This window comes from Mesoplodon bidens, assembly GCF_964165515.1.
Source record: "Mesoplodon bidens genome assembly, chromosome: 12".
NCBI classification, from domain to species: Eukaryota; Metazoa; Chordata; class Mammalia; order Artiodactyla; family Ziphiidae; genus Mesoplodon; species Mesoplodon bidens.
In genome coordinates, this window is record NC_138168.1 from 33,657,402 (window position 1) to 33,683,952 (window position 26,551).

Consider the following 26,551-nt stretch of genomic DNA (forward strand, 5'->3'; position numbering starts at 1 on the left):
AATAATGACCTGCACATTACTACACCATTCTTATTCACACATTGATCTCATACTGCTCGATAACCTTGGCAACAGAAGTTCTACATGATTTCACATTCTCTTACAGCAATTGTTTTTGATCATAGTTGACCAGTATAAAACAAAACCAAAAATAAACATTTGTACAAGGAATTAAATGTTACCAAAATAAATAGTTTTGTCCTTTTTTGCATTGGTTAGTCCTGAAGAGCAACAACATACTCCTTGCCCTCTGGTCAAGATGATAGCAAATTACAATCTCAAACCAGATCTCGTTTAAAAGAAATTATTAATACAAATGTAAAGTTACTCTCACCTTATATAATTGAGAGTTGTCATTATGCCTCTTGATTCTGACCTCTGTACTTCTGAATACATGGATTAACAGAGATGCATTATAGTTTACAAGGTACTTGGCAAGCAATATTTTCGCAACACTCCTGACATGCTCTAATGCTAAAAACTTCTACTAAATTGAATTTAAACAGCCAAAATTTGGTTTCTTACCAGAAGTGAAATTTAGATGGTTGAAGTGGTGTTAATAATAAATCAAAGATAAATTATTATTATAAATAAAATGTGATTTACTTGTCTCCACACCTCTTTGTGATTTATTTTTCCAACTAATGACTCATTAAAAAAATATGTAACTTGCAAAATTATAAAAACAAAGTAATTGAAAGCCCCAATAAGAAATTACCCTTTTTTTTTTCGCAGAAAAAATAAAAGGTAAAATCACTCAGAAGTATACATAAGTAGTGGTAATACTTTCACGTTTGCCAACAGATTTCATTCATCTAATTACTTCCTAATTTATAAAAACTGTGGTGGTATGGTTAGTGTCTGTTTAGTTATTTGTAAACTATTATAAAGACAGTGTAAGAAGGCAGCTATGGTATAGGGGTTAGGGGTTATGGTATAGGGGTTATGAGGGGTGATTCTGAAACAACTGTGTTATTTTAGGTAAATTACAAAAAGTAAAAAGTCTCCATGTTTCCATTTCTTCATCTATAAACAGGGATGACAGGATTGGTAAAGAAATACATGAGATAGTATTTATAAACTGTACATCTTTTAAGAATACAAGAATTATTCTTGTGTTTCTAGTTACTACTTTTGAAGAATGACCAAAAAAGTTCCAGTTAAGAGCCTGAAGACAAAAAGTCAGTAAATAAAGAAAAAATAATTTCCTATTTATTACTTTCACTGTATTTCCATTTTTAAAGCCTCTCCAACCTTCAAAATAAATCTCCTTCTCCTACTACCAAGTTTCCATTAACATTTTAAACAAACTTCTGTGTTTAACTTATCTTGGAATGCATATTTTCTAAATATACTCCATACACTAATCTAAAATTGAGAAAGGAGGTTTTCTCATACACGATCAGGGAGACTGAAATTGGTGCAAATTTTTTAAAATTAAATGGGACGATTAAACGGGACTGGAAATATCCACCCACATTTAAAATGTACATACACTAATTCACTCTTAGGAATTAATCTACAGATGTACCTTCACAAGTTCACAGAGAATGTGTTTATAATAACAAAATGGTAAATAATATAAATTTCCATTATTTGGGGATTGGCTAAATAAAGTTTGGTGCATTCATATAATGAAACACTAAGTAGCCATTAAAAACAACTAGATAGGTCTCCATATACTAACATGAAAAGCTGTCTAGGAAATATTAAGTGAAAAAATGAAGCTGCAGAACAAAGATCATTTCTTTTGTGTTTTAAGCCTGTGAATGGGAAGAAGTCTGGAAGGTTCTATAACAAACCATTTTAATTTATGGAGTAGACATAGAGCATCACTGAGGTTGGACCAGATAATTCTTTGTTGCGTGGGCTGTCCTGTACATTGTAGGCTATTTATGTAGCAGTATCCCTGACCTCCACGCACTAGATGCTGGGTAGCACCTCTCATATATGACAATCAAAAACTTCTCCAGACACTGCCCAATGTCCCTTGGGGGAAAAACTCACCCGTAGGTGAGAACCGTTGAACTAGAGAATAAAAGAGTGAAATTGGGGAGAGGAACTTTTACTTGTCACCTTATACCTCATTTTTTTTTCTTTTACCATTTTTACCATGACAACATACTACATTTGCAATTTAAAGAAAAATTTCAGGGACTTCTCTGGTAGCACAGTGGTTAAGAATCCGCCTGCCAATGCAGGGGACATGGGTTCCAGCCCTGGTCTGGGAAGATCCCACATGCCGCAGAGCAACTTAGCCCGTGTGCCACAGCTACTGAGCCTGCGCTCTAGATCCCATGAGCCACAACTACTGAGCCCGCATGCCACAACTACTGAAGCCCGCACGCCTAGAGCTCGCGCTGTGCAACAAGAGAAGCCACTGCAATGAGAAGCCTGCTGACTGCAATGAAGAGTAGCCCCTGATCTCCACCACTAAAGTCCATGCGCAGCAACGAAGACCCAACACAGCCATAAATAAATAAATAAATAAATAAATGTTTCCTTAAAAAAAAAAAAAGAAAAATTTCACAACAAAAGAAGATTCCTCCACACTGCCCCACTGTTCTCCGAACTACTGGATTGGCCAAAAAGCTCGTTCAGGTTTTCCGAACGAACTTTTTGGCCAACCCAATACTTTGAAGAACCTGGGGAAAAAAAAAAATAGGTTCCTCCAAATTTCTAACTAAAAAATTAAATAGTATTTGTAAGATATGAATCTTTGTTTAAAAAAACATATATAAGAAATAATACAATTGTTAAGACAAATAAAAAAGACTTTTCTATCTTTAATGGAAAAGGTAGAAAGATCTATGGATTCTGCCACTTGGTTCCATGACTGCATCTTCCCAAGATGCCCAAACTCTCACGTCATTTTCTACTCTTTTGCCCAGACTGCAGCACTATCACCAGGATGGTTTAGACCAGCTCCCTCCTCTTCCTTCTTGTTTTGTATATTCAGACAAATATAAACAAACAAACCAAAAATGGTACCAGAAATACGGAAATTCCTAATTCTGCCCAAGAAGCACAGGAAAGTACTACTTACCACTTATTTAAAAATTGAACAAACAGAATGAATTTGGCACTTGGAAAAGTATATTATCTGCTAATAAACTCTACTAGACTTAGAAAGAACAAATGTACTTCGTGGAAAAGGTCCAGAATCAGTAAAAGCTTCTTCTAATGAAGTTGGCTATTCATTTACTTACCCGTTTATCTAACCATCCACCTAAATATTTGATACAGCTTACATTCGGGGATAAGGGGATGATTATCTGATCAAGAACTAGAGTACATAAATATAAAAACTACACAAAATCTGAAGAGTGAAAACCCGTGGATTAATCTGTATGAACACACAGCCCAACATAAAGCAAATTAAGAAAAGTAGTAATAAATGAAACTCGTAATGAATAAATGTCCAAAATTCGGAAATTTCATCAAGTTTACTATCTTTGAAAAACAGATGCTACTTTTGTAATGTGCAGCTAAGAAGAGGGAAGCAGTCTCTTGATTAACTTCAGACATGATTTTAAATAAAATCATATTTTTATACCTAACTTTTACACAACTTTTTAGTGCCAGTGACTAACTGCACTGAGTGGTAGTATCTAACTTCTCAAGAACATGTACTTTAAAGGTGAAACTGTTATGTAGAAAGGGCCTTATAGGCAATAAATGTCATAATCACTGTTCTTATCCATTATTGTTTGGGACGGAGGGTATCTGCATATTTGCATAATTTAAGTGGATCTGAGAACAGTAAGTTTTGTATAGATGACTGGTGTTATAAATAGAGCAATCCTATCTTTTTTTAAAATAAATTTATTTTTGGCTGTGTTGGGGCTTCATTGCTGTGTGCGGGCTTTCTCTAGTTGTGAGTGGGAGTGTTGTGGTGCGCAGGCTTCTCTTTACGGTGGCCTCTCTTGTTGCGGAGCACAGGCTCTAGGTGTGTGGGCTTCAGTAGTTGTGGCACGTGGGCTCAGTAGTTGTGGCATGCAGGCTTAGTTGCTCCATGGCATGTGGGATCTTCCCAGACCAGGGCTCGAACCTGTGTCCCCTGCATTGGCAGGCGGATTCTTAACCACTGTGCCACCAGGGAAGCCTCGAACAATCCTATCTTAATCTTAGAATAAACTATTTCAGCTGGAAGTATTGTACTGGCCAAAAAGTTCGTTTGGGTTTTCCTGTAAGATCTTTTGGAAAAACCCAAACAAATTTTTTGGCCAATCAAATATTTCAGCATTTGAGGCTGCAACTCTGCAGCAAAATATTTAAAGAAACTTACTTTTTTTTAATGGTACAATGTGGCCAAAATCTCCTTATGCACACAAAGCTGCGTATGTTTCAATGAAAGCCACCTCAGATTTGAGCTCATGGTCTTGCTTAGAATGTCTGAAATATCCCTCTGGATAATAATGCTCTTCTAGGAGAGGCAGAGAGGAAAGAAGGGGCCAAGAGGCATGGCTCTTGGACTACACCAGAGCTACGCTTGATTTAGTTTAGTTTTATGTGTTTGCACATAAGCTTTCTTTCAAAGAAGCACTGTTTGAAAACTACTGACTTATGTTACATTGCAGTAAAACTCCTTTAGCTCCTCTCTTTACAACTGAATTTCATGAGTATGTTAAAAGGAAAACTTTAATATAGAATCAACACAGGTGATGATATAAAGCAAATCAATAAATCAGAACATTACTGGAAAGCTTACCTGATTCTGGCCAGAACAGCTTGTAGAAAGCTCAACACTGTCCTAAGTTCAGATTCTTGACAAGCTCGTAGAAGCATACTAAAGCCATCATTAAGCAGTTTTTCATGGGAAGGATGCAAGCAATGGCTAGTCTCAAACACCTCTTGAACACCATCAATATATATGGAAAGAAGTGACCAGAGAGTCTGTCTTTGTCCCATTTCATCATTCTTAGATACCAAGAACTCCTTTGCTTTCTCCCGGAAAGCACCTGAAAATATCTCAGCCAAAACACTGATGTCCAGGTTTTTCTGGGTGTACATCAAGAGGAAGGCCATCTGACCCTTCCAAATGAGAGGAGATGTTATAAAGGCAGGCTTGAGGAAATTTAGGAGGCCTAAAACATGACTTGCTACATCTTCCACCTCTGCCACACATGCTAACAGTAGAAAAAGGCTGAAAAAGTTTTGCAGACCAACTTCAGTTAGTTCTTCCATTCTTTTTTGATGGAATTTAGAATATATCCTGTAAAACAAAAAGCTGAATTAATAAAATTGTTTCATTCACAAAAATGCATCTTTCAAAATAACATTTCACTCAATACTCATGACAGTCTCATTACTTTAAATTGTTATCTATTTCTACATTATGGTGCTATTGTGTCACTTTTCCTTCTTAGAAAACAACCTCACAGAACACCACTGCCCTCCCTTACCTTCAAATTTCTCAAGGATGCAGCAAGCATCTATAAGTGAATCAAAGGATTCAGTGGCTTTCCCCAAAGGACAGTAAAAATGTTCTTTTCATAATACATGGCTTTTCCTTTTATTTTAGTCCCCCCATTATCTTTCTTTTTAAATTCTTATTGACAAATAAAAAAGAGTACATAATCCTTTCAAGTACAACTTGTTGCACTTTATAGAAATCTTAACAGGGCAATTTTATGTAACAATTTTCCTTAAACCCTTTCTCCCTCTACCCTTCACAAAGACTTGGCTCTTGCTTTACTTATATGTTAAGACAATTTAAAGCTCTGGAAAAATTATTTTACCTACTTACAAAGAAAAATTGTTAGTGTTCAAATATCCAAGACCAGCCATTTAAAAAGCTGCTGTCAATACTATTTAATATAAAAGTTGATGTACTTTTCTTTCATCAATTAAGGGATTAGAATTGAAAACCATTTTGAATCTTACTTATGGATTGTTAAATTTCTTTGTAACTTCTATAATTGGTTTATTCAAGATAGAAATGATTAATGCTTATGAGAGGTTAAATGTTTATTTATAAACAATGAAGCTGATAAGCTCCTGAAAGTAAAGATCTGCTTAATTATCTTTATATCCTCCATCTTGCCCATGATAGCGCTTGGTAGAGAGACTTGTTACTGAATTCCAATTTCTTTTAGCAATAAAGTTCTGAGTATTATGTCTTCCATAAAATGATTTAAGATTCAAAAACAAACTGGCAAACAGAACAAAATAAAAAAAACTACTGTTTGAGCTACCTAATTACTTGGAGGTTTAACAAAGACACTACCATTAAATATATATATATATATTCTAAATAAAAAATCCAAACTGTATCACCATAGCCTTGCAAGAATTATTCATTGTGTGAATGAAACAGGAATTTCATGTAGTGATTCTTGAGAAGTCTCTACCTAAATTAAAAAGTATTCTGCTGTGAGAGCTTCCACCACATAAGCTGAGCAAGTGGTAGAGGGCAGTCTACTGCACAAAGGGCTAGAAAAGGGGTTAATAGGCAAAAGAAGTAGAACAAGGTTAGACAATTAAGAATCACACCCATTTAACAAGCAAAAAGAATAGAGAAATGTGATCAAAAGTTTATTTTACCACACCAGAAATGAAAATGGCAAACTCCTCAAATAAGAACATCAGAGTTATTTGGTTCTATTATATTCTGGTTAGTTTTCATGCAAGAAAGCAGGGCTTGTGGGACTGGTGGGCTCCAAGAACACGAAGTTTTATAGACTGAATCTACCACCTGCCAATGTACGATGTGGAGATGTTTCTTATTTCTATAATTTTTAATAAAATACATGCAAAGAATTACATAAAACATTACAATTAATTTTGACAAGAAAAATAACAGTTCTCTTATATCCCTGCATTTAATATATGGAATTTCAATCTTCAGGACTGATGAGATAAATAAGAAACTAAAATCCTCCCCAAGTTATGGATACTAGGTTTGTTCCTTACTATAACAAATTGACAAGATCAAAATGCTCCATAATTTTCTGTCCTACATTAACGAATACATTTAAAATGTAAACCATAAAGACAAACAAGCACAAGTTAACTTAAAAAATACAAACAGTAAAACTTCTCCAAAGATATAAGTGAACATTCATGACAAAGAAAGATATGGCACATACCTTCCTTTGACTTGTTTCCAAGGATGAGGGCCATTGCTCTTCATTGCTTTCTTAACAACTTTTGACAAAATGCAAAGGAAAATAGTGTAACTACTGCTGGATTTATACAGGTCATGATCTTGTTTATCACAACAGCAGGTCTTCACCATTTCTAGCATAGACAAGGGTGACTTAATGACATATGTAAGGCCTTTCAAAGGAAGCCAAGAAATACTGAAAGAACTATTCTAAAAGCAAAAGACAGAAAACAAGTATTAAGTCTCTGAATAAATAAAAATGGAAAGCTGTAAATCCCAATTAGCTCACTAGAAGTTTGACTCTTCTTAGTCATAAAAATTACACAGCCATTACCACATATTCCCCTAAAATAAAAATTCCATTCAAGCACAGAACACCAAAGGGTATTCAAATTTCTGGATTATCCCCAAAATGTCTTTTTAACCGTTGGTTTGTTCAAATTAGGATAGCAACAAGATCCATACATTGCATTTGGTTGACATGTCTCTTAAATCTCTTTTATTCTATACATTTCCCAATGTTTTTGCCACATTTCTCAGGTAATTTATTGTGTGGTATTTCCTAGATTCTGGATTTAGCTGCTTGTCTCTTCCTAGACTCATTAACATATTCTTTCATCCTCTATCTTTTCTGTAAAGTGGTAGCTGTACCTAGTAGACTGCTCAGATTCAGGTCAAGTTTTCTGGAGAGAATCTTTCATTGGTAGTACTGAGTACCTCCTATTTCAGTTAGCAAAGAGGCACATACGTTCTCACCGTCATTCTTTTTGTGATGTTGAGACTGATCATGCTGTCAGCCCGATCTATCCATTTTAGTGATCCCTGCAGTTTGAGCAGCCATGGATGATCATCATCCAGATGGCTTATTTCATCGGATGTATGGAGCAGAGATTTTCTATCATTCCTTCTAAACTACCTCATCAGAAATTTGGTACTCTAAAACATAGTTTATATTTTCATTTATTTACAGTTTCCAGAATAACAACTTTTCTAAAAGTACCATAAACTCAAGGATTTAAACTTCCCTATGCCCAAATTTCCCAGTGTTGGGAATTGGGAGCTCCTTAAATTTGGCTCCTGGGTCCTTCTGACGTGACTCCAGCTTACTCTGATATCTTCCTTGCTTTCAGGTATGACAAGATACTCTAGACTCATCTTGTATACATTCTGCCTGAGAATTAGAATTGGTCATTTCTCCCACCAGCCTGACAAATGTGCTTCAGAGAAAGGTATTTTTCCCATTTTTAATATGCTTAATTATGTACAAACCCAAACTTGTAATTTACTTGTAAATCCTCCATATCTATTTTCCACCTTGACTGAGGGGTTCACTTTGTATTTACCCAGAGAGCGAAATGTTCCAAATCTTCTCTTCTCTCCACACACAAGTAACTCAATCTTTTAAATGTACCTTTAAAATTTTATCTTCGAAGTTTGTCCTCTCCTTTTAAAATCCACTATCCCTATTTTAGTTCTCACTCACTGCATTATTTGCTTCTACTACTACACTGGACTACTAACTCATCTGTACCCAATTCCTTTATACTACTTTCAGAAAAAAAGTTCTCAAACACATACCTAATGTGTCACGTCCTTGCTTTCCAATGTCTCCTGAATAAATCATAACTCAACAATTATCTTTAACCCTTCATAATCCAGCCCCAGACTAACTTCTCTACTTTCCTTATCTCCCGTATCTCTCCATAATCACCTCAGACCCATCATTCAGAACTATTTAACACAGTAGGAATAAATCATGTTTTTCATGTCTCTTTACATTTGTCCACACTATTCCTTTTGCTTGGATGCTCATTTTCTTATGTACTTGGAAAATTCTACTCATTTCCCAGGTCAACTTAAAAAATTATGACTTCATAAAGTCTTCTACAAGTCCATAAACTGGGTCAGAGACTCCTTCCTTTAGCCTTCCACAGTATTATAACTATTTTTCTACAATATTTGTGCTTCTGCCCACTAGCCTATAAGCTGCTCAAATGACAAGACTAGTTCTTATTCAAGACAGCATTAACTGTTCAATGTGTTGCAAGCAATCAATAGTTGTTAGAAAACACTTATAAAAGAAGATTTTTTAAAAATATCTTTCTGGCACAATTTGGGCTACTTTGCTTAATCTCACCCTTAAGAGAAAAGGGGCCCTGGTCTGATTCCATCCTGCACGACTGTTCCTTGGAACGGTAGTCTTTTATCTCCGTCCACTTTCTCTCCCACCAAAGTGCGTGCCACCAACCCATGGAAGATTCAATGGACATGGACATGAGCCCCCTGAGGCCCCAGAATTATCTTTTCGGTTGTGAACTAAAGGCCGACAAAGATTATCACTTTAAGGTGGATAATGATGAAAATGAGCACCAGTTTTCTTTAAGAACGGTCAGTTTAGGGGCTGGCGCAAAGGATGAATTACACATTGTCGAAGCAGAAGTGATGAATTATGAAGGCAGTCCAATTAAAGTAACACTGGCAACTTTGAAAATGTCTGTGCAGCCAACGGTTTCCCTTGGGGTGGTGGTTCAGGGCCTGTGCATATTAGTGGACAGCACTTAGTAGCTGTGGAGGAAGATGCAGAGTCAGAAGATGAAGTGGAGGAGGTTGTGAAACTCCTAAGTATATCTGGAAAGCGTTCTGCCCCTGGAAGTGGTAGCAAAGTGCCACAGAAAAAAAGTAAAACTTGCTGCTGATGAAGATGAAGGTGATGATGATGATGATGACAACGATGATGATGATGACTATGATGATGAGGAAGCTGAAGAAAAACCTCCAGTAAAGAAATCTGTACGAGATACTCCAGCCAAAAATGCACAAAAATCAAACCAGAATGGAAAAGACTCAAAACCATCAATACCAAGATCAAAAAGTCAAGAATCCTTCAAAAAACAGGAAAAAACTCCTAAAACACCGAAAGGACCTAGCTCTGTAGAAGACATTAAAGCAAAAATGCAAGCAAGTATAGAAAAAGGTGGTTCCCTTCCCAAAGTGGAAGCCAAATTCATCAATTATGTGAAGAATTGTTTCCGGATGAATGATCAGGAGGCTATTCAAGATCTCTGGCAGTGGAGGAAGTCTCTTTAAGAAAATAGTTTAAACAGTTTGTTAAAATTTTCCATCTTGGGGCTTCCCTGGTGGCGCAGTGGCTGAGAGTCCGCCTGCCGATGCAGGGGACACGGGTTCGTGCCCCGATCCGGGAAGATCCCACATGCCGCAGAGTGGCTGGGCCCGTGAGCCATGGCCGCTGACGCGCTGGCCGCTGAGCCTGCGCGTCCGGAGCCTGTGCTCCGCAACGGGAGAAGCCACAACAGTGAGAGGCCCGTGTACTGCAAAAAAAAAAAAAAAAAAAAAAAAAAAATTTTCCATCTTATTTCATTTCTGTAACAGTTGACATCTGGCTGTCCTTTTTATAATGCAGAGTGAGAACTTCCCCTACCGTGTCTGATAAATGTTGTCCAGGTTCCATTGCCAAGAATGTGTTGTCCAAAATGCCTGTTTAGTTTTTAAAGATGGAACTCCATCCTTTGCTTAGCTTTAAGTATGTATGGAATGTTATGATAGGACATAATAGTAGTGGTGGTCAGACAAATGGAAATGGTGGGGAGACAAAAATATACATGTGAAATAAACTCAGTATTTTAATACAAAAATAAAAAAGAGAAAAGGGACCTTACATGCTCCATTCCTTTATGCCAATGCTCTTTAGATAATGTGAAAAATAAAAGTGTTTTTGAGCTACTCTAATCGTCTTTGAAAAATTAGTTTTAAGAAAAATCCATAATTATATATAATTAAGCCATGAAAATACTCCTCACATATCATGTACAAATTCTTCAAATTCCCGGAACAAATTCATACTCTATTTACTCACCAGGTTCTTACTGTAATATTCCCACAGAATGGTGACAACTGCAATGTTCGGCTCCCAGAAATCACAAAGGGTCAAACAACAGTGAAGATACATTCGTAACTGCTCTTCTAGTATACCATCCTAAAAAATAAACTGAAATTGTGAGGAGCTAAATGCGCTCTGGCAACACACAGTATCAGTTGATATTGCACTGAATAACCTGCTCCTAAAAAGAATATAAATATATATCACCAAGTCATACCCATTCTCATCTTCAGACCAGAAGGTCTAAATCAGCATAAGGTATACTTCTAAAACTTTGCTTTAGAGACCATTAGTATATTCAGATAACTGAAATTACATAACTCAATTTGACTTTTTACTCAGTTATTTAACAATTACAATAGGTATTTAATAACTGATGGTGTAGAACCCAGAGACTGAAAAAGAAACCCAAACCAGAAAGAAGTAGCATAAATGATCGAATAATTAAGATGTACACAAATCCAGAGGACTTGCTCATACTTAAGTATCAATATGAGGTCAAATTCTTTATGGGAATATAAGTGTTGTTCTTCTAAAAACCAGAGGGTTGGCAGAGTACATATATTTTAACCTTTTAGGAAGTGGCAACAGGAGAGAGTAGAAAAGAAGTGACACTTTAATTTAATCTTCTATGATGAAACAACCATGCATGTTTGTTAAAAAGTGACACATGACTGAATTCCAATCATTCAGCAATCATTTATTCAAAGCTTACTATATGCCAGACACTATTCTAAGGTACTAGGCATAAAGCAATGAATAAGTCAGACATGGTACATGCACTAATAGAAGTTACACTTTGGTGGAGAATGGAAAAAGAGGACACTGAAACAAACAAGATAAATGTAAACAATTACAACCACCATGAAAAACAGAAAAAGCAGAGTAATGTGGTAGGGTAACTGGTAGAGGATGTGGGCCATTATTTTATCGGGAATTAAGAATGGAAAGACCTTTTTGAGGGCTGGCATTTGGGCTACATGACTGAATGAAAAACAGCCAACAACATAAAGAACTGAAAGTAAAGCATTCATCACAGAGAAAACACATGGAAAGTTCCTGAATTAGCAGTAAGCTTGATATTATAGGATTAAGTCAGAAATAGTCAGGAATCATACCTTATTTGAGGCTTTATAGTTTATAGTTAGAATTATGGTTTTTCTTTTAATTATGTTGGGAAGTCTCTACAAGGTTGTAAGCACAGGGGTGACATGATTGTTTAAAAAATAGTACATTGGATCATGCATGGAGAATGAATACAGTAGATAAGAGCAGTTAGAAGGTAAACAGTGACACTTCCAATGTAATAGAAAATCAGACAGAGGTCAAGTACAAAGTAGAAATGCTGGGAAATTTGAAGGTGCTTGAGATATAGTATGCTTTAAATAAATAACTGTTGAATGACTGGGATTCAGTGTTGTGTCACTTTTCAACAAACATGTATGGTTATTCCATCACAGAAGATGAGATTAAAATGCCTACTTTTTTCTACTTCCTTCTCCTCCTGTCAAAATGTTAGGAGGTGACTCTGTGAAACTGTAAGACTAAGATAAGTGGACAACTTTAGAGATATGTTTGGAAACAGAGACAATGGGATTTGTTGATGAGTTATATTAAGGTATGAAGGAAAGACAGCAATTAAGGAGAACTCTCATTTGGCTTAAGAAAATGGGTTGATGGAACCACTTCCTAAGATGGCAAAGACTAGGGGAGGAACACATGAGACAGTGCATAGGGCAACAAAGTGGAAACATTAAGTAGACAACTGACATATGGGTCTATAGCTCAAGGGAAAAGTCAGAGCTATTGATATAAATTTGGATGTTACTTTCATATTGGTGGCTTTTAGAGCTAAGAGACTAGATAAGATCAACCTAGGAAAGACGATGGAAAAGAGAAAAGGATCCAGAACTGAGAGCCCTTTGCTGTTCCAAAATTTAGGTAGCAAGCAAAAGGAGGAGTCTATAAGCAAAACCCAATGGCCAATGAAGTAGGAAGGAAACCAGGCATCATGGAAACAGAAATATTTCAGAAAGGGAAGGAGGTCAACAGGGTTGAATGCTACTGAGAGGTTAAAATGAGAACAAAGAACTCTTAGATTTGACAATGTGGAAGTTATTGATGGCTTTGACAACAGTAGTTTCAAGTATGGCAGAGACAGATGCTTAACTATGGCAGGTTGAGGAGATAATAGGAGGTGAGGAAGTAGTGATACTTAAGTGAAGATATAAAAAGTCCTTGAACAGGTGAGAAGAGAAAGGATCCAGTACACAGGGCAAGTAATTAGCCTTTGAGAGAAACAGTGACACTTCCAATATAACAGAAAAGCAGATTGAGAGGTTGTGTACAAAGCAGGCACATTGGGAGATTAGAAGGTTTAAACATAAAGGAGTTCTCAACTGACTGGTCCTATTTTCTCAATGATTTATGAGGCAAGATGCTTAGCTAAGGTGACTGGGGCACAGCATGTGTTGAACTGTGTGTTAAAAAAGAAATTCTGAAATAAGTTGTTTTGGAGAGTAGAAAAGTAAACATTCTAGAGCCGAGTGCCACTTGAAAAGATTTATGATCAAGAAGTTAAAGTCAGACCAGTCAGCAAGAATGAGTGTATGAGTTTTTTCCACCAACATTCAGCTGGGGCAGGGGGGTGGCAGAGGGGTAAGAGAGGGGTATTAGGTTTTGCCAAGTTTAAAATAGGTAAGGGCTATGGAATTAAAGGTGTTTGTGATGGAGTGATTATAATAAGGGGTTGTATAATCTACACTGTTCAAGGAGGAAAGTTTGGACATGGATGAACACAGAAAAATGAAAAGGTCAATGATGATGGACAGAATGAAAATGAAAAGTGAAAAAATGTAGAGCATAACTATGGGAGGCAGTGGGTAAGGTAAATAAAAGAAAATCTGATTAGAAGCAAGGATATGAAGAAACTTAGAGGACAGGTGGATTATACACAATGATGTTGGGGTCACTAATAAAAGTAGTATACAGGTATAGAAGAGAAGAGTGATCTTGCTGCTAAATATCTCAGTGAATGAGAGTGAACCAAACATGACCAGATTTTTTTGAGAAGGCTTTTAACTTTTAGCTATTAATCCATTAGAATACACCAAAGCTTCAAGTCCTTTAGGATATTTTCTAACTTCCATACTAAACAGTGACCTTTCTTTATGCTCCATAGCACACTATGCACACCTGTATCTTAACACTTACCTTGCTAAATTTTATGTCTATCTGCCTTCAAGTGTCTATGAGCTCCCTGAGGGCTGGGATAATGTCCCCTGGGCCTAGCACAGTGCCTGCTTCACCAGAGACTCCATAAATGTTTTATGAACAAAACTGAGATCTGGATTCTGGTGTCTCTCTTCATCAAGTACCTGTATGGTTCAGCAAAAGATATTTGGCTTCTCTAATAGATAGTTAAATTTAACCAAAGAAGACAATGTTCTATCCATCATTAACATTCTTTGATTTTTATTATGAAAATATTAAATGAGATCTAGGCTTATTCCCATGGTACACTACTGATATGAATTAAAGCATACTTAAAAAAATTTTATTATGTTTCAGGGTTAAAAAGTGGGTTATATGAAAAAAGTGGGTTCATTTTGAAGAGTATGTACTGTTTTATTCAGTATCTGAAACTCATTTTACATGTGAAATCCACAAAAAGGTGTATAAACCATAAAAATATATGAAGTTTGGGAAAAACAAAAGATTAAATACCGACTATGTGTCAGGTATTATGTGATGTTTTACATATGTTCATTCATGTATGTCTTATACCATCCCAGCTTTATTACATTCATTTTTCAGAAAAAAAGGATGAGGGTCAGAAGTTATAGTTTACCCAAGTCCACTTGGGAAGAAGCTAGGATTTATGATTCCAAAGCCTGTTATACATACTATGCTATGCTACCTTCCAAAAACAGGATGGAAAAGAAATGAACATTTAATGGACACCAGATTTGATCAAGATTGCTCTTAGTGACCAGACCAAGATTTGAATCAAAGTTTGTGAGACCAGAGCCCATGCTCTTTCCACTGTACCCAATCAAAAAGAAATTAAAAATGGCAACTTGGGGGATTTTTCCTTTTCTTTCTTTTTTTTTTTAAGAAAAGGAGATCAATTTCCCTTTATTTTCCTGCTAGTGGTTTCAGATTAAAATGAAAAGAAATGGCTTAGAAAATACCATTTTCTCCACAGTTCTGGCAGGATAACTAATCAGTCAGTTGAGTGTGACTTAAAAAGCAAGTTTCTTTTTTTAATTACAGATAGTATTTGTTATAAAATACATTTTCGTGTTCTGTATATTCAACCATTATTTTCTTTTGAACCGTGTTCCCTTAGTTTTTCTTAAAAATTCCCTTTAAAAATTGTGTGGGTGCACATCAGCTGAATTAAGGAAAGAAACGATTTGCCCATCTTCAAGTCCAAAGAGCCAAAGAGATAAGAATATACAATAGTCAGGAGTAGAGGAGGCAACAGACATCTTAGCTCAAATTCATAATGGAAAAACAAAGCTGAAATATAGTGAGGAGGAATGTCTGAGAACACCTGAGTATATTAATTTCTTCCTACCTTATATTTTCTCATCATACATTTATTGGAGAGGGAAAAACACCACAAAAAACAAATTTTAAAGTGTGGAAAATTGAGATAGCTGTTTTCCATAAGTATCACCAAAACAGATCTAGAAACCAATATGGATTACTAATCAAACACATAGCATCAAAGAATTTTTAAAATAGAAATAATGAAAAAAAATACAGTTTTATTAAGAATCCTACAAAGTCAAATGCTTTGAGGGAGCACAGAGTGAGTAAAACACAAATGAAGACTCAAATCCCAGCTCTGCCACTTCCTAGCTAGCTGTGTGGACCTGGGCAAGCTCCCTCTATGCCCCAGTTTCCTAATGTATAAAATGGAACTTCACACAACTGTCATAAGCATGAAGTGGAAGAATGTACATTAAGTGCTATGTACAGTATATTCATTTTGAATGAATTTTTTTAGCCCAAACATTGAGTCTTGACAATCAAATAATAAATGAAACACATTCACAGGATCGTACCTTAAACTGATATATTTCAATTTTATGAGTGTTAAGACCAAACTCTACCTAAACCAAGAGTTTTCATTAACAATATCTAAATCCATGCCCTCTGATTAAAGATTTTTAATAAACCAGAAAGCCTGTGGGGTTCTTTTCCACACAGGCTCAAACCTACCTGTGCTACTCAACTTCTACATTTATCACAAGACCCTGTGAGCTCTCTGGGTGTCTCTTCTCAGCTGAGTGGGTGTGTATGAACTATTTCATGTAGAAAGCTACCCTAGAATATTCCATAGTGCCTGCTCCTGATCTCTTAGTCCTTTTTAAAAGAATGTCTTCCTATCTTTATTTCAAAAGATCAAATGCAGGCATATTAAATTCGGGTATATTCCATATATCAAATTCTTTTATAAAACTAAAAATGAAAACATTTACTCTTTTAGCTTATTCTATACAAATGGCAATATAACAATTGGGGAATCATTTTTTCTTTTTATGTATAACTGACTTGCCTATCAGAAACCACCAGGAGAATAAAATTTATTTACAAGCTAAACAGTTAACTGTCAGTCTAACTGATGGGATATTTTTAGGACTGGATAAAGAGAGTTAGACTTCAATATCTCAGGCAAGATCCTTCTGTCCAAGAAACAAAAACATTTTGGATTAGTAATTAGAAGATTATTGTCCCACATTATTCAGATCTAATCACATTCTGAGTTGTTTTTAGCCTTGGACTCTCCAAATTTTTTGACAAATGAAAAAAATATTTTTAAAAATATTAGTATTGCTTAGGATTTCTTCTTATACCCTTCTATGACCTTTGTTAGAAAACTGTTCTGTGATCTCATCAAATAATGAGGCTTTAAAAAGTAGGTAGCATAAAACTAAAAATCTCCCTTTTCATAAAAAAAAATAATGCTATTATAAAGGTAGAACAAATGTTTACTGTTAGCATTCACAAATATTAAAGAGGATTATCTCTAAAAAATGTTTTTTAAAGCAAATACTTAACTATTCATTTTAAGTAAAATTAAACAATATATGTTCTCTCTTCTAACAAAGCTCAATGTCTGTTTCTGGAAATCCTCTCTGGCTAGAAAAAGATTTAGAGCATTATTTGCTTAATTAAAACTACAGTGGAGTGCCCACCAATTTTATTTGAAGACCGCTCTATATGTGAAACATATATATTTTTTTAAATATTGTAAATGGACTCTTTCTTTCATTGTTGGAGATCAAGTCACAGCAAATGAGCATGGTCAGATTTTAATTTACCTCAGTGGGGGAAAACAGATATAATCAAACTGATAGCTCTATCCAAACATATTATTTATTCTTTATGACCACCTACTGAACCCACAAAATTGGTTTCAGGAACTCCAGCAAGTAGTCCTATACTACTTATAAAATCTAATTTGATACAATCAAGGCATGACAAAATTGAGGTTACTAGAGAGAATGGACTGCCTTTTTCTACATATTATAATGACCTCTTCTCTCACAGGAAAGATATTACTTTGACTTTATGCTAGACTTAAATTCACAGAGAAAGTTTCTTAGATTAGCTGTACTATCCTTGCTTCTCTGGTGACTGACTCGCCCAGTTTTCTCAGGCCTTTCCTGGTTTTAGCACTGAAAGTCCCACATTTTGGGATACTCCAAGCCAGGTAAATCCAGATGGTCATCCTATCTATTTACAAGAATTAGTGATTTATCTTCAAAACAGCTTTAGCTGATACCATTAAAAGATTGGATTAATAGCTGATGTAAATAATGGTGACCACTTTTTAGTGATTCTGTACATTCTGGAAGTAAAAAATACATGTCTGAAACTTTTTGAGTTACTAAATCAGTATGTTCTCAAAAAGAACATAGGAGAAAGCCAATTAAAATGATACAGAAAAAAGAAAATAAAAAAATTTTAGTGGTTGGGATAATAGCTCTTTTGTTCCTGATGCAACTTATGTATTCAGAGCTCTTTGGCATTCTAACCTAGAATTCTTAGTTCATAATTAGAGATTCATACTATAACTAAATATACTTATATTTTCACCTAAAAAAATTAAGAGTTAATATAGATAACAGGGAAAAACATTTAAGATATTAAAATTATTTTTAAAGATATGGCTACAAAATAAATGTGTGTATGTGTGTAGCAATCTTGTACTACCATAGTTCTTTTTTATTCCTCTTCAAGTTTTTAACAATCTTCATTTCTTAACAGAAAAGGAGTCTATTTCCCAAATTAGAAAAATATTCTTTACTAAAATTTCCCCTTAAAATCTTACATAAGTAACTTATGCTACAAAACTTTACAGAACTATAATACAATATGTTTAAAGATGTGATGAAGAGCACATTTAAAACTATTTTAAAAGGAGGTCAAATCTGACCTCTGGGCCATGAAACACTACATTAACCGTTCTGCAGAAAGAAAAATGATAAGGTATGAAATGAGGGCTCAGAAACTAGGACCTTATCAGTTAGAGTATGAGTCAAGCCTGTAAGACAAATTGCTCAGCAAGGCAAGTCACCTTCCTGCTGTGATGAGGATATAGCTGAATTTCCAATGCTACTGACTATCTCCCTCATCGTGTCTCCTAGACTTGATATCATACAGTCAAGGAATGGCTAATAGTTCTGAAGCATCTGCTACTTATTTTGAATACATTTTGTCAAAGTCACCAACTAGGATAATTATCTTTGTCCTTTAACTGGCGACTCAGTGTTAAAATAAAAATCTTCAAAATAAAAACTATTGTACAAGGAACCTGCATTAACAAAGAATGATGATTCTATCTCAGATTTTTTATAAGTAAACTAAATTTGTTATTTAAATCATTTAAAAAGTTTGCTTGGTTCTTATAAATAAAATCTGTAACATAAAAATTTAGCAAAGCCCACAGACTTGTCTCACTTTAAATGTGTACCTGAACATTGATGGACTTTTTTAGCAGTTCTTCTACAAAGTTCCAGTTTGATTCCATTTGTCTCTAGAAAGGGAGAAAATATTGCGTTAAAATTACTGCTCTTAATTATTATTAAAATTATAAAGTAGCAAGTTAAGTGTGAAGTACATTTTTTACTGTCATCAGATATCATTACAATTTCTTGACTGTCTAAAATTACTTTGGCAAAGAGTTAGTTGACAGACTTGGAAGAAAAAAATTTACAACTATTCCAATCCCATATAAACCTTATCAGGAGTGGTTTTATCAAACAGAGGTACTTCTATAAAATTATAAATGTTTTAACAAATAATAAATTTTTGCTGTCAGATATAATCTAACAGGAGAAAAAAAAACTTTAAGTATATTTTGGATTTTTTTACACCAGCGACTGTTCTTCTTTATTCTGTACTTTACTCAGCAGAGATTTTTACTTTTGCTTTATGCATAACAGCTTCAAGATGGTCTACTCTAGTAAACAAGTAACTAAAAATTTTATATAGAAAATTGAAAAAAAAAAGCTTTTACACACTGCTACCTCATTTAACCAATGGTCACTTATCTGGTAACCTCAACTATCCGGAAGACTCTCTATAATAAAGAAGAAAGCCAAAAAAGACTTTCACAAAGCCAACATGTTTCACAAAGGCTAGGCACTGAGAACAATTCTACTTTTCCAAAGGGAAAGCCTGGAGGAGCTTTTCACAGGATACCTAGTTCATTTGATACTCAGTTCTTAAAGGTTTGGATATGTGGATATCGGTCAAAACAAGAAGCAAAGAAAGTACCTCCAAGAAGCAGCAAGTAACAACTAGTTTCTGACAAGGTAAGAATAAAAGGTGCAGAAGTTACCATAAGACTTCAGAAAACTAAGCCACAGGCCTTAAAGAATAAAGGCAAAGAGGCTCATCTACCCTTCTATCGTGTTATAACAACTATGCTGTTCATTGAACTCGTGACCAATACAAAGTTAAAGCATGTTTAATATTCTTGATTTTAAATGGCTGGATAATGTTCATGTAAGATGCTAACTACATAAAATCACTAAATAAATATTTCCTTAATAAAAGTGCCTACTGACTGTGATAGCCAACCTCTAAGACAGTGCCCAATGTCCCCTCTCTCCTAGTATTCTTATCCTTATTTAATCCCCTCCCACACTGTACCAGACTTGGTCTGTTGCCAACAGAATACCAATACTAGTAGGACTGATAGTATGTCACTTCCAAGATTAGAAGTCACTGAAGTTTCCATCTTAATGACAATCTCTCTCGTTGACTCCTGGGGAAAGCTATGCTATGAACAGGATCGAGGAAGCCCACATGATGAGTGACTGAAGCCTCCTGCCAATGTGAGCGAGACTAGAAGTGATTCCTCCAGCCCCAGTCAGGTCTTCAGAGACTGAGGCCCCAGGTGACAGCTTGACTATAACCTCATGAGATCCTGAGCCAGGAGCCCCTAGGCTCCTACTGGATGCCAGACCCTCAGGAACTGTGTGAGAAAATGTTTGTTTTAAGCTGCCAAATTTTGTTACACATCAATAGATAACTAGTACAATGATACAGTTATTTTTAGAAAGGAATTATTGGTTTTTTGAAATAAATTTATGTAAATAAAGTGAATGCAAAATATTTATAAGGAAAAAATATGTAGTAAAGAATTTGGCCTTGCCCAAAGAGGTCTGGCCTTTATCCTTGGCTTCTGGGAGGTAATCTCTGGGGCCCTTGGAATGTTTTGCCTGATAGGAGTATCTTTGTTTGCCCCTGGGCCTAGGGTCATACTATAGTCTAACAATGTAACTGAGGGTGGAGGGTGGCCACACCCACACAGTCTTAGGGTAGGGCTAATTATATCTGAAAACCAACAATGTAACTTAGGCTGGGGGCTTTGGGTCCTGTATTATTTGACCTGAAGACTGAGCTCAACCATCATGTCAATGCAATCCATTATGCCTATGTAATGGAGCTCCAATAAAAGCTCTGACCACTGCAGTTCAGGCAAGCTTCCCCGGTTGGAAATACTCCCTGCATACTGTCACACACTGATGCCAGGTGACAAAGGTGTCTCAACTCTATAGGAAGAGGACAACAGGAGCTCCACATATGCTACTTTTCCTGGACTCTGCACTATGTACTCTTCCCTTTGCTAATTTTAATCTATATCCTTTCCCCATAATAAACCATAACTGTGAGTATAAAAGATTTCAGGGAGTTCTGTGAGTCCACATAAACTACATGGCTCTGGGAATCCCCGAGCTTGTAATTAGAATCAGAAATGAGGTAGCCTTGAGGATTGTGCTCTAAAACTCTCTCCAAAAGGAGACCATTTTGTTCTAGAAATATTATGTGCACATTGTGTTGGGGTCTTTACATTATTACTTCCTAAAATAAATCATACCCAACTCATAGATAACACAATTAAGTCTCAAAAATGTCATGTACATAGAAGTCAGAGCATGAATTCAAATCCAAGTAGGTTTGGCTCCAAAGCCAGTGTTCCTTCCATTATACCATGCTATCAATAAATGAGTTTCTTTTCTAACAAATTTTCCCTCAGCTTCCAGCAATCCACTTTTATATGATTCTTTATTAAGATAACATCACCACTAGTTCCAAATAATCACGAGCATGACAGGGTTGATGTATTTAGCTTTATAATTTGATAGGGCTAATGAGTATATTTTGGTTATTCTAGTAGTAATTTGAATCACACAAATCATAGAGAAGTAATATGATTCTCAGCCAGAGAATTTCAACTCTATTTAATAGTACTGTGGCTATAATCTAAAACAAAAATAAACCATAATTCAGAGGAAAGAATGGCAACTATATCATGCCCAAATCAAGTCTAAGTGGGAAAATATGTATAAAAGGGTAACATATTTTTCTTCCACAGGGAAACTTAACTTTGAGGAGCTACGGCATTTTTTTTTTTCTGTATACTAAGTTGTAGTACAGAAAGGAGGTAACAGTCATCAATTTGGGGTTATGTTTTATATTTCTTATCCCACTATTAAAACAGACACTCACTTAAGCTTCAGCACTGGTGGTATTTCCACCGGAAATATAAAATAGATACCCCACTCTCCACTTTCAGCTGACTAAGTAACCTGGAGCAACTCTCATTGTAAGGTTGTATTTCACACCTTTTATCTAGTCACCATTTCAGATATTTCAAAGAAATGCATCAGCTGGCCTGACTGACTGCACTATGTCCTGGGCAGGGAAAGCACTGTTAAAATGATCCCTGCAATGTCCCAAAGTAATTTTTCTCTTTAAACTATATTTGCTTTTAAAATAGATGTCTGGGATTGTAAGAGGCTAACACACTCTCATCAGGAATAAGACAAGGATGGCCACTCTCACTACTTTTATTCAACATAGTTTTGGAAGTCCTAGCCACAGCAATCAGAAAAGAAAAAGAAATAAAGGGAATCCAAATTGGAAAAGAAGAAGTAAAACTGGCACTGTTTGCAGATAACATGATACTATACATAAAAAATCCTAAAGACGTTACCACAAAACTACTTGAGCTCATCAATGAATTTGGTAAAGTTGCAGGATATTAATATACAGAGATTTGTTGCATTTCTACACACTAACAATGAAAAATCATAAAGAGAAATTAAGGAAACAACCCCACTTACCATTGTATCAAAAGAAATAAAATAATTAGGAATAAACTTACCTAAGGAGGCAAAAGACCTGTACTCCAAAAGCTATAAGATGTTGATAGAAGAAATTGAAGATGACAGAAACAGATGGAAAGATATATGGTGTTTTTGGATTGGAAGAAATCAATAGTTAAAACGACCATACTACCCAAAGCAATCTACAGATTCAGTGCAATCCCTATCAAATTACCAATAGCATTTTTCACAGAACTGGAACAAAAAGTTTTTTAATTTGTATGGAAACAAAAAAGACCCTGAATAGCCAAAACAATCTTGAGATAGAAGAATGGAGCCAGAGGAATCATGCTCCGTGACTTCAGACTATATTACATAGCTACAGTAATCAGAACAGTATGGTACTGGCACAGAAACAGACACATAGTTCAGTGGAACAGGATAGACGGCCCAGAAATAAACCCACACACTTATGGTCAATTAATCTATGACAAAGGAAGCCAGAATATACAATGAAGAAAAGACAGTCTCTTCAACAAGTGGCGCTGGGAAAACTGGGCAGCTACATGTAAAAGAATGAAACTAGAACATTCTCTAACACTATATACAAAAATAAACTCAAAATGGATTAAAGACCTAAATGTAAGACCAGATACTACAAAACTCCTAGAGGAAAACATAGGAGGAACACTCTTTGACACAAATCACAGCAATATTTTTTTGGATCCGCCTGCTAGAGTAATGGAAACAAAAGCAAAAATAAACAAATGGGACCTAATTAAACTTAAAAGCTTTTGTACAGCAAAGGAAACCATAAACAAAATGAAGACAACCTACAGAATGGGAGAAAATATTTGCAAATGATGCTATAAAAAAGGGATTAATTTCCAAAATATACCAACAACTCAATATCAAAAAACCAAAAAACCCAATCAAAAATTGGGCAGACGACCTATGTAGGCATTTCTTCAAAGAAGACATACAGATGGCCATCAGACACATGAAAAGATGTTCAACATCATTAATTATTAGAGAAATACAAACCAAAACTATAATGAGGTATCACCTCACGCCAGTCAGAATTGCCATTATCAAAAAGTCTACAAATAATAAACACTGGAGAGGGTATGGAGAAAAGGGAACCCTCCTACACTCTTGGTGGGAATGTAAATTGGTGCAGCCACTATGGAGAACAGTATGGAGGATCCTTAAAAATCTAAAAGTAGAACTACCATATGATCCAGCAATCCCACTCCAGATACATGCACCCCAATGTTCAGTGCAGCAGTACCTACAATAGCCAAGACATGGAAGCAATCTAAATGTCCATCAACAGATGAGTGGATAAAGATGTGCTGTGTGTGTATGTGTATATATATGTATACATATATATGTATACATATATATACACATACACACATACACACACACACACAATGGAATTTTACTCAGCCATAAAAAAAGAATAAAATAATGCCATTTCCAGCAATATGGATGGACCTATAAGTTAGAGAAAGACAAATATTATATGATATCACTTATATGTGGAATCTTAAAAAAAATACAATTAACTTATTTACAAAACAGAAATAGACTCACAGACATAGAAAACGAACTTATGGTTACCAAAGGGGAAAGAGGGGGAGATATAAATTGGGACTGTGGGATTAAGAGATACACACTACTATACATAAAATAGATAAACAAGGACCTACTTTATAGCACAGGGAACTATATTCAATATCTTGTAATAACCTATAATGGAAAAGAATGTGAAAAAGAATATATATAACTGAATCACTTTGCTGTACCCTTGAAACACTGTACACTTCAATTAAAAAAATAAATAGAAAAAAATAAAATAGATGACTGGGATTGTAAGAGTTTAACACACTCTTATCTAGGTTGGGAGAAAAGCATTAAACAGAAATATATAAAAATCTAAAGTCTTTAGTATGAGAAGTGAGATACCAAATTTTCCTTATAGGCCTGTATTAAGGAATTGGCAACTTCTGTGATTTAAATCCACATAGAGCAAAAGTCCAATTTACAAAAACTTAAAAAAAATTAACCATATCTCAAACCTATTTAAAATATAAAGATTTCACATTAACCTTCAGGGCAAAAGCAGTTCACATTTAAAAACTGAAACATCTCTATGATTATCACAAGACTAGCGGTATTTCTCTGCTGCAGAACATCTGACTAACTATTATTACTTCATATCATCCTCTCACACCAGATTACTCTTTAGTGGAATAAAGCATGCTTAATGCATAACCATTTTCTATATGGTAGCTGGCTATGCTAATACATCATAAGGAGAAAAAAATAATTCAGATCATTTTCAAAATTCTGATCTAAGTATATCTCAGAAACAAATTAAAATCCTATATAATCTCTCTGAAAAATTGAGTCAATACACCTTATGTTCATAGATTAAAATGATTATATGATTTATAAACCAAATTGAGACACTTTTGAGAATAAAAGGGAAAAAAACGAACCAGATGGGATGAGGGGAAAATGGGCATAAACTGGGACTGTACCTGGCAGACTGGTACACATGGTTATGCTACCAGAGACCTATTCATGAGAGGAAGTCCTCAGAAAGTGTCTCATATCAAATTTATCTAAGTGATAAAAATAGGGTGATATTTAACCATTGTGTACCTCAGTTTCTTTACCTGTAAAATGGATATAATATTAACTTCTTGCCTACTGCATAACACTTCATTGAGATAAAAACCAAATAGTCACTCTGAGATATTAAACACTTTGCAAATGCAATATGCTAAAGGTATCACCTCTAATGAAGACTATCATTAACTGGAGAACTTAAGTTTTTCTTTTCTTTTCTTTTTTTTTTTTTTTTTGCGGTACACGGGCCTCTCTCAGTTGTGGCCTCTCCCGCTGTGGAGCACAGGTTCTGGACGCGCAGGCTCAGTGGTCATGGTTCACGGGCCTAGCCGCTCCGCGGCATGTGGGATCTCCCCAGACTGGGGCACAAACCCATGTCCCCTGCATCGGCAGGCGGACTCTCAGCCACTGCACCACCAGGGAAGCCCTCAAGTTTTTCTTTTAAAGACATTAAGAAGTCAAGAAACGTTTGAAACTCTCTGAAGATTCATGAATAAAGGCAAAGTCTATTTTACATATACACATACGCATTACACATCTTTATTATTTTATCATATGAAAGGTTTTTTTTTCCCCAAATACCATGGCTTTCTTTCCTCTTAAAACCTTCTACATAATTTTAAAAATTAAGATTGAAAAGAAAACATATGTGTCTTGGCAAAAGAAAATCATAAAGGAACTGCTGACAAATATTAAAAGCCAAAGGTAAGTTATTTTAAATACAGAGAGTTCTTTCACTATCTTGATCCAGAGCTAATAAAAGCAATAATGTCCTACAGAGTTCCCTCTATGAAACTGAAGAGTGACTTCAGCAATGCAACATAGGGTGGTTGTACCAGTACAATTCAACACTACAATAGTAATACTAATGATATATATTAATGTGGCTAGATTACCTACCATACTGGGAGCATGTGGGGGTCGATATCAACCACTATTGAAATGTACCACTCACTCAAATAAGTGTTAATGGCAGATCCAGCAAGCATTAATAACATGAAAGCACGTTCCTTGAAGCAAAAGGCAGTACAATCTATTTCATGTGTATCCTATCACGGGCACCTATTATTATGATGGCCACTCAGTAGGAACTCAGAAGTGCTTACCTAATTACCGTATTTATTTACACTGCAGAAATATGTATTTGGAAGAATTAAGGTTGGGTGGTAAGAGAAATAAAAATGCTTATGTAAAGACCTTTGAATTATAGATAAATTTTTTGAGTTTTTTCATTGTTGTTCTAGTATTTTAAGAACTAAAAGATGTGAA

The 26,551-nt window shown here is 35.3% G+C and overlaps 1 protein-coding gene and 1 pseudogene across 4 annotated transcripts in view; one reads left to right on the plus strand and one right to left on the minus strand.

Annotated features, from left to right (window-relative positions):
* Nucleotides 1-26,551, minus strand: part of MMS22L (MMS22 like, DNA repair protein) — a 156,041-nt gene that overhangs the window by 93,353 nt on the left and 36,137 nt on the right. For all 3 annotated transcript variants that reach the window (XR_014017158.1, XR_014017159.1, XM_081250416.1), the window contains exons 11-14: nt 18,997-19,059; nt 10,983-11,102; nt 7,092-7,318; nt 4,712-5,215 (exon numbers count right to left, since the gene is read on the minus strand). Coding sequence is in view for 1 of the 3 variants with exons in the window: in XM_081250416.1 (XP_081106542.1) it covers nt 4,712-5,215; nt 7,092-7,318; nt 10,983-11,102; nt 18,997-19,059 (914 nt within the window). In the remaining 2 variants the exon portion in view is untranslated. The remainder of the gene's footprint in view (nt 1-4,711; nt 5,216-7,091; nt 7,319-10,982; nt 11,103-18,996; nt 19,060-26,551) is intronic.
* Nucleotides 9,359-10,227, plus strand: LOC308626151 (nucleophosmin-like; annotated as a pseudogene). Its single transcript has one exon. The product of its transcript is annotated as a nucleophosmin-like (transcript).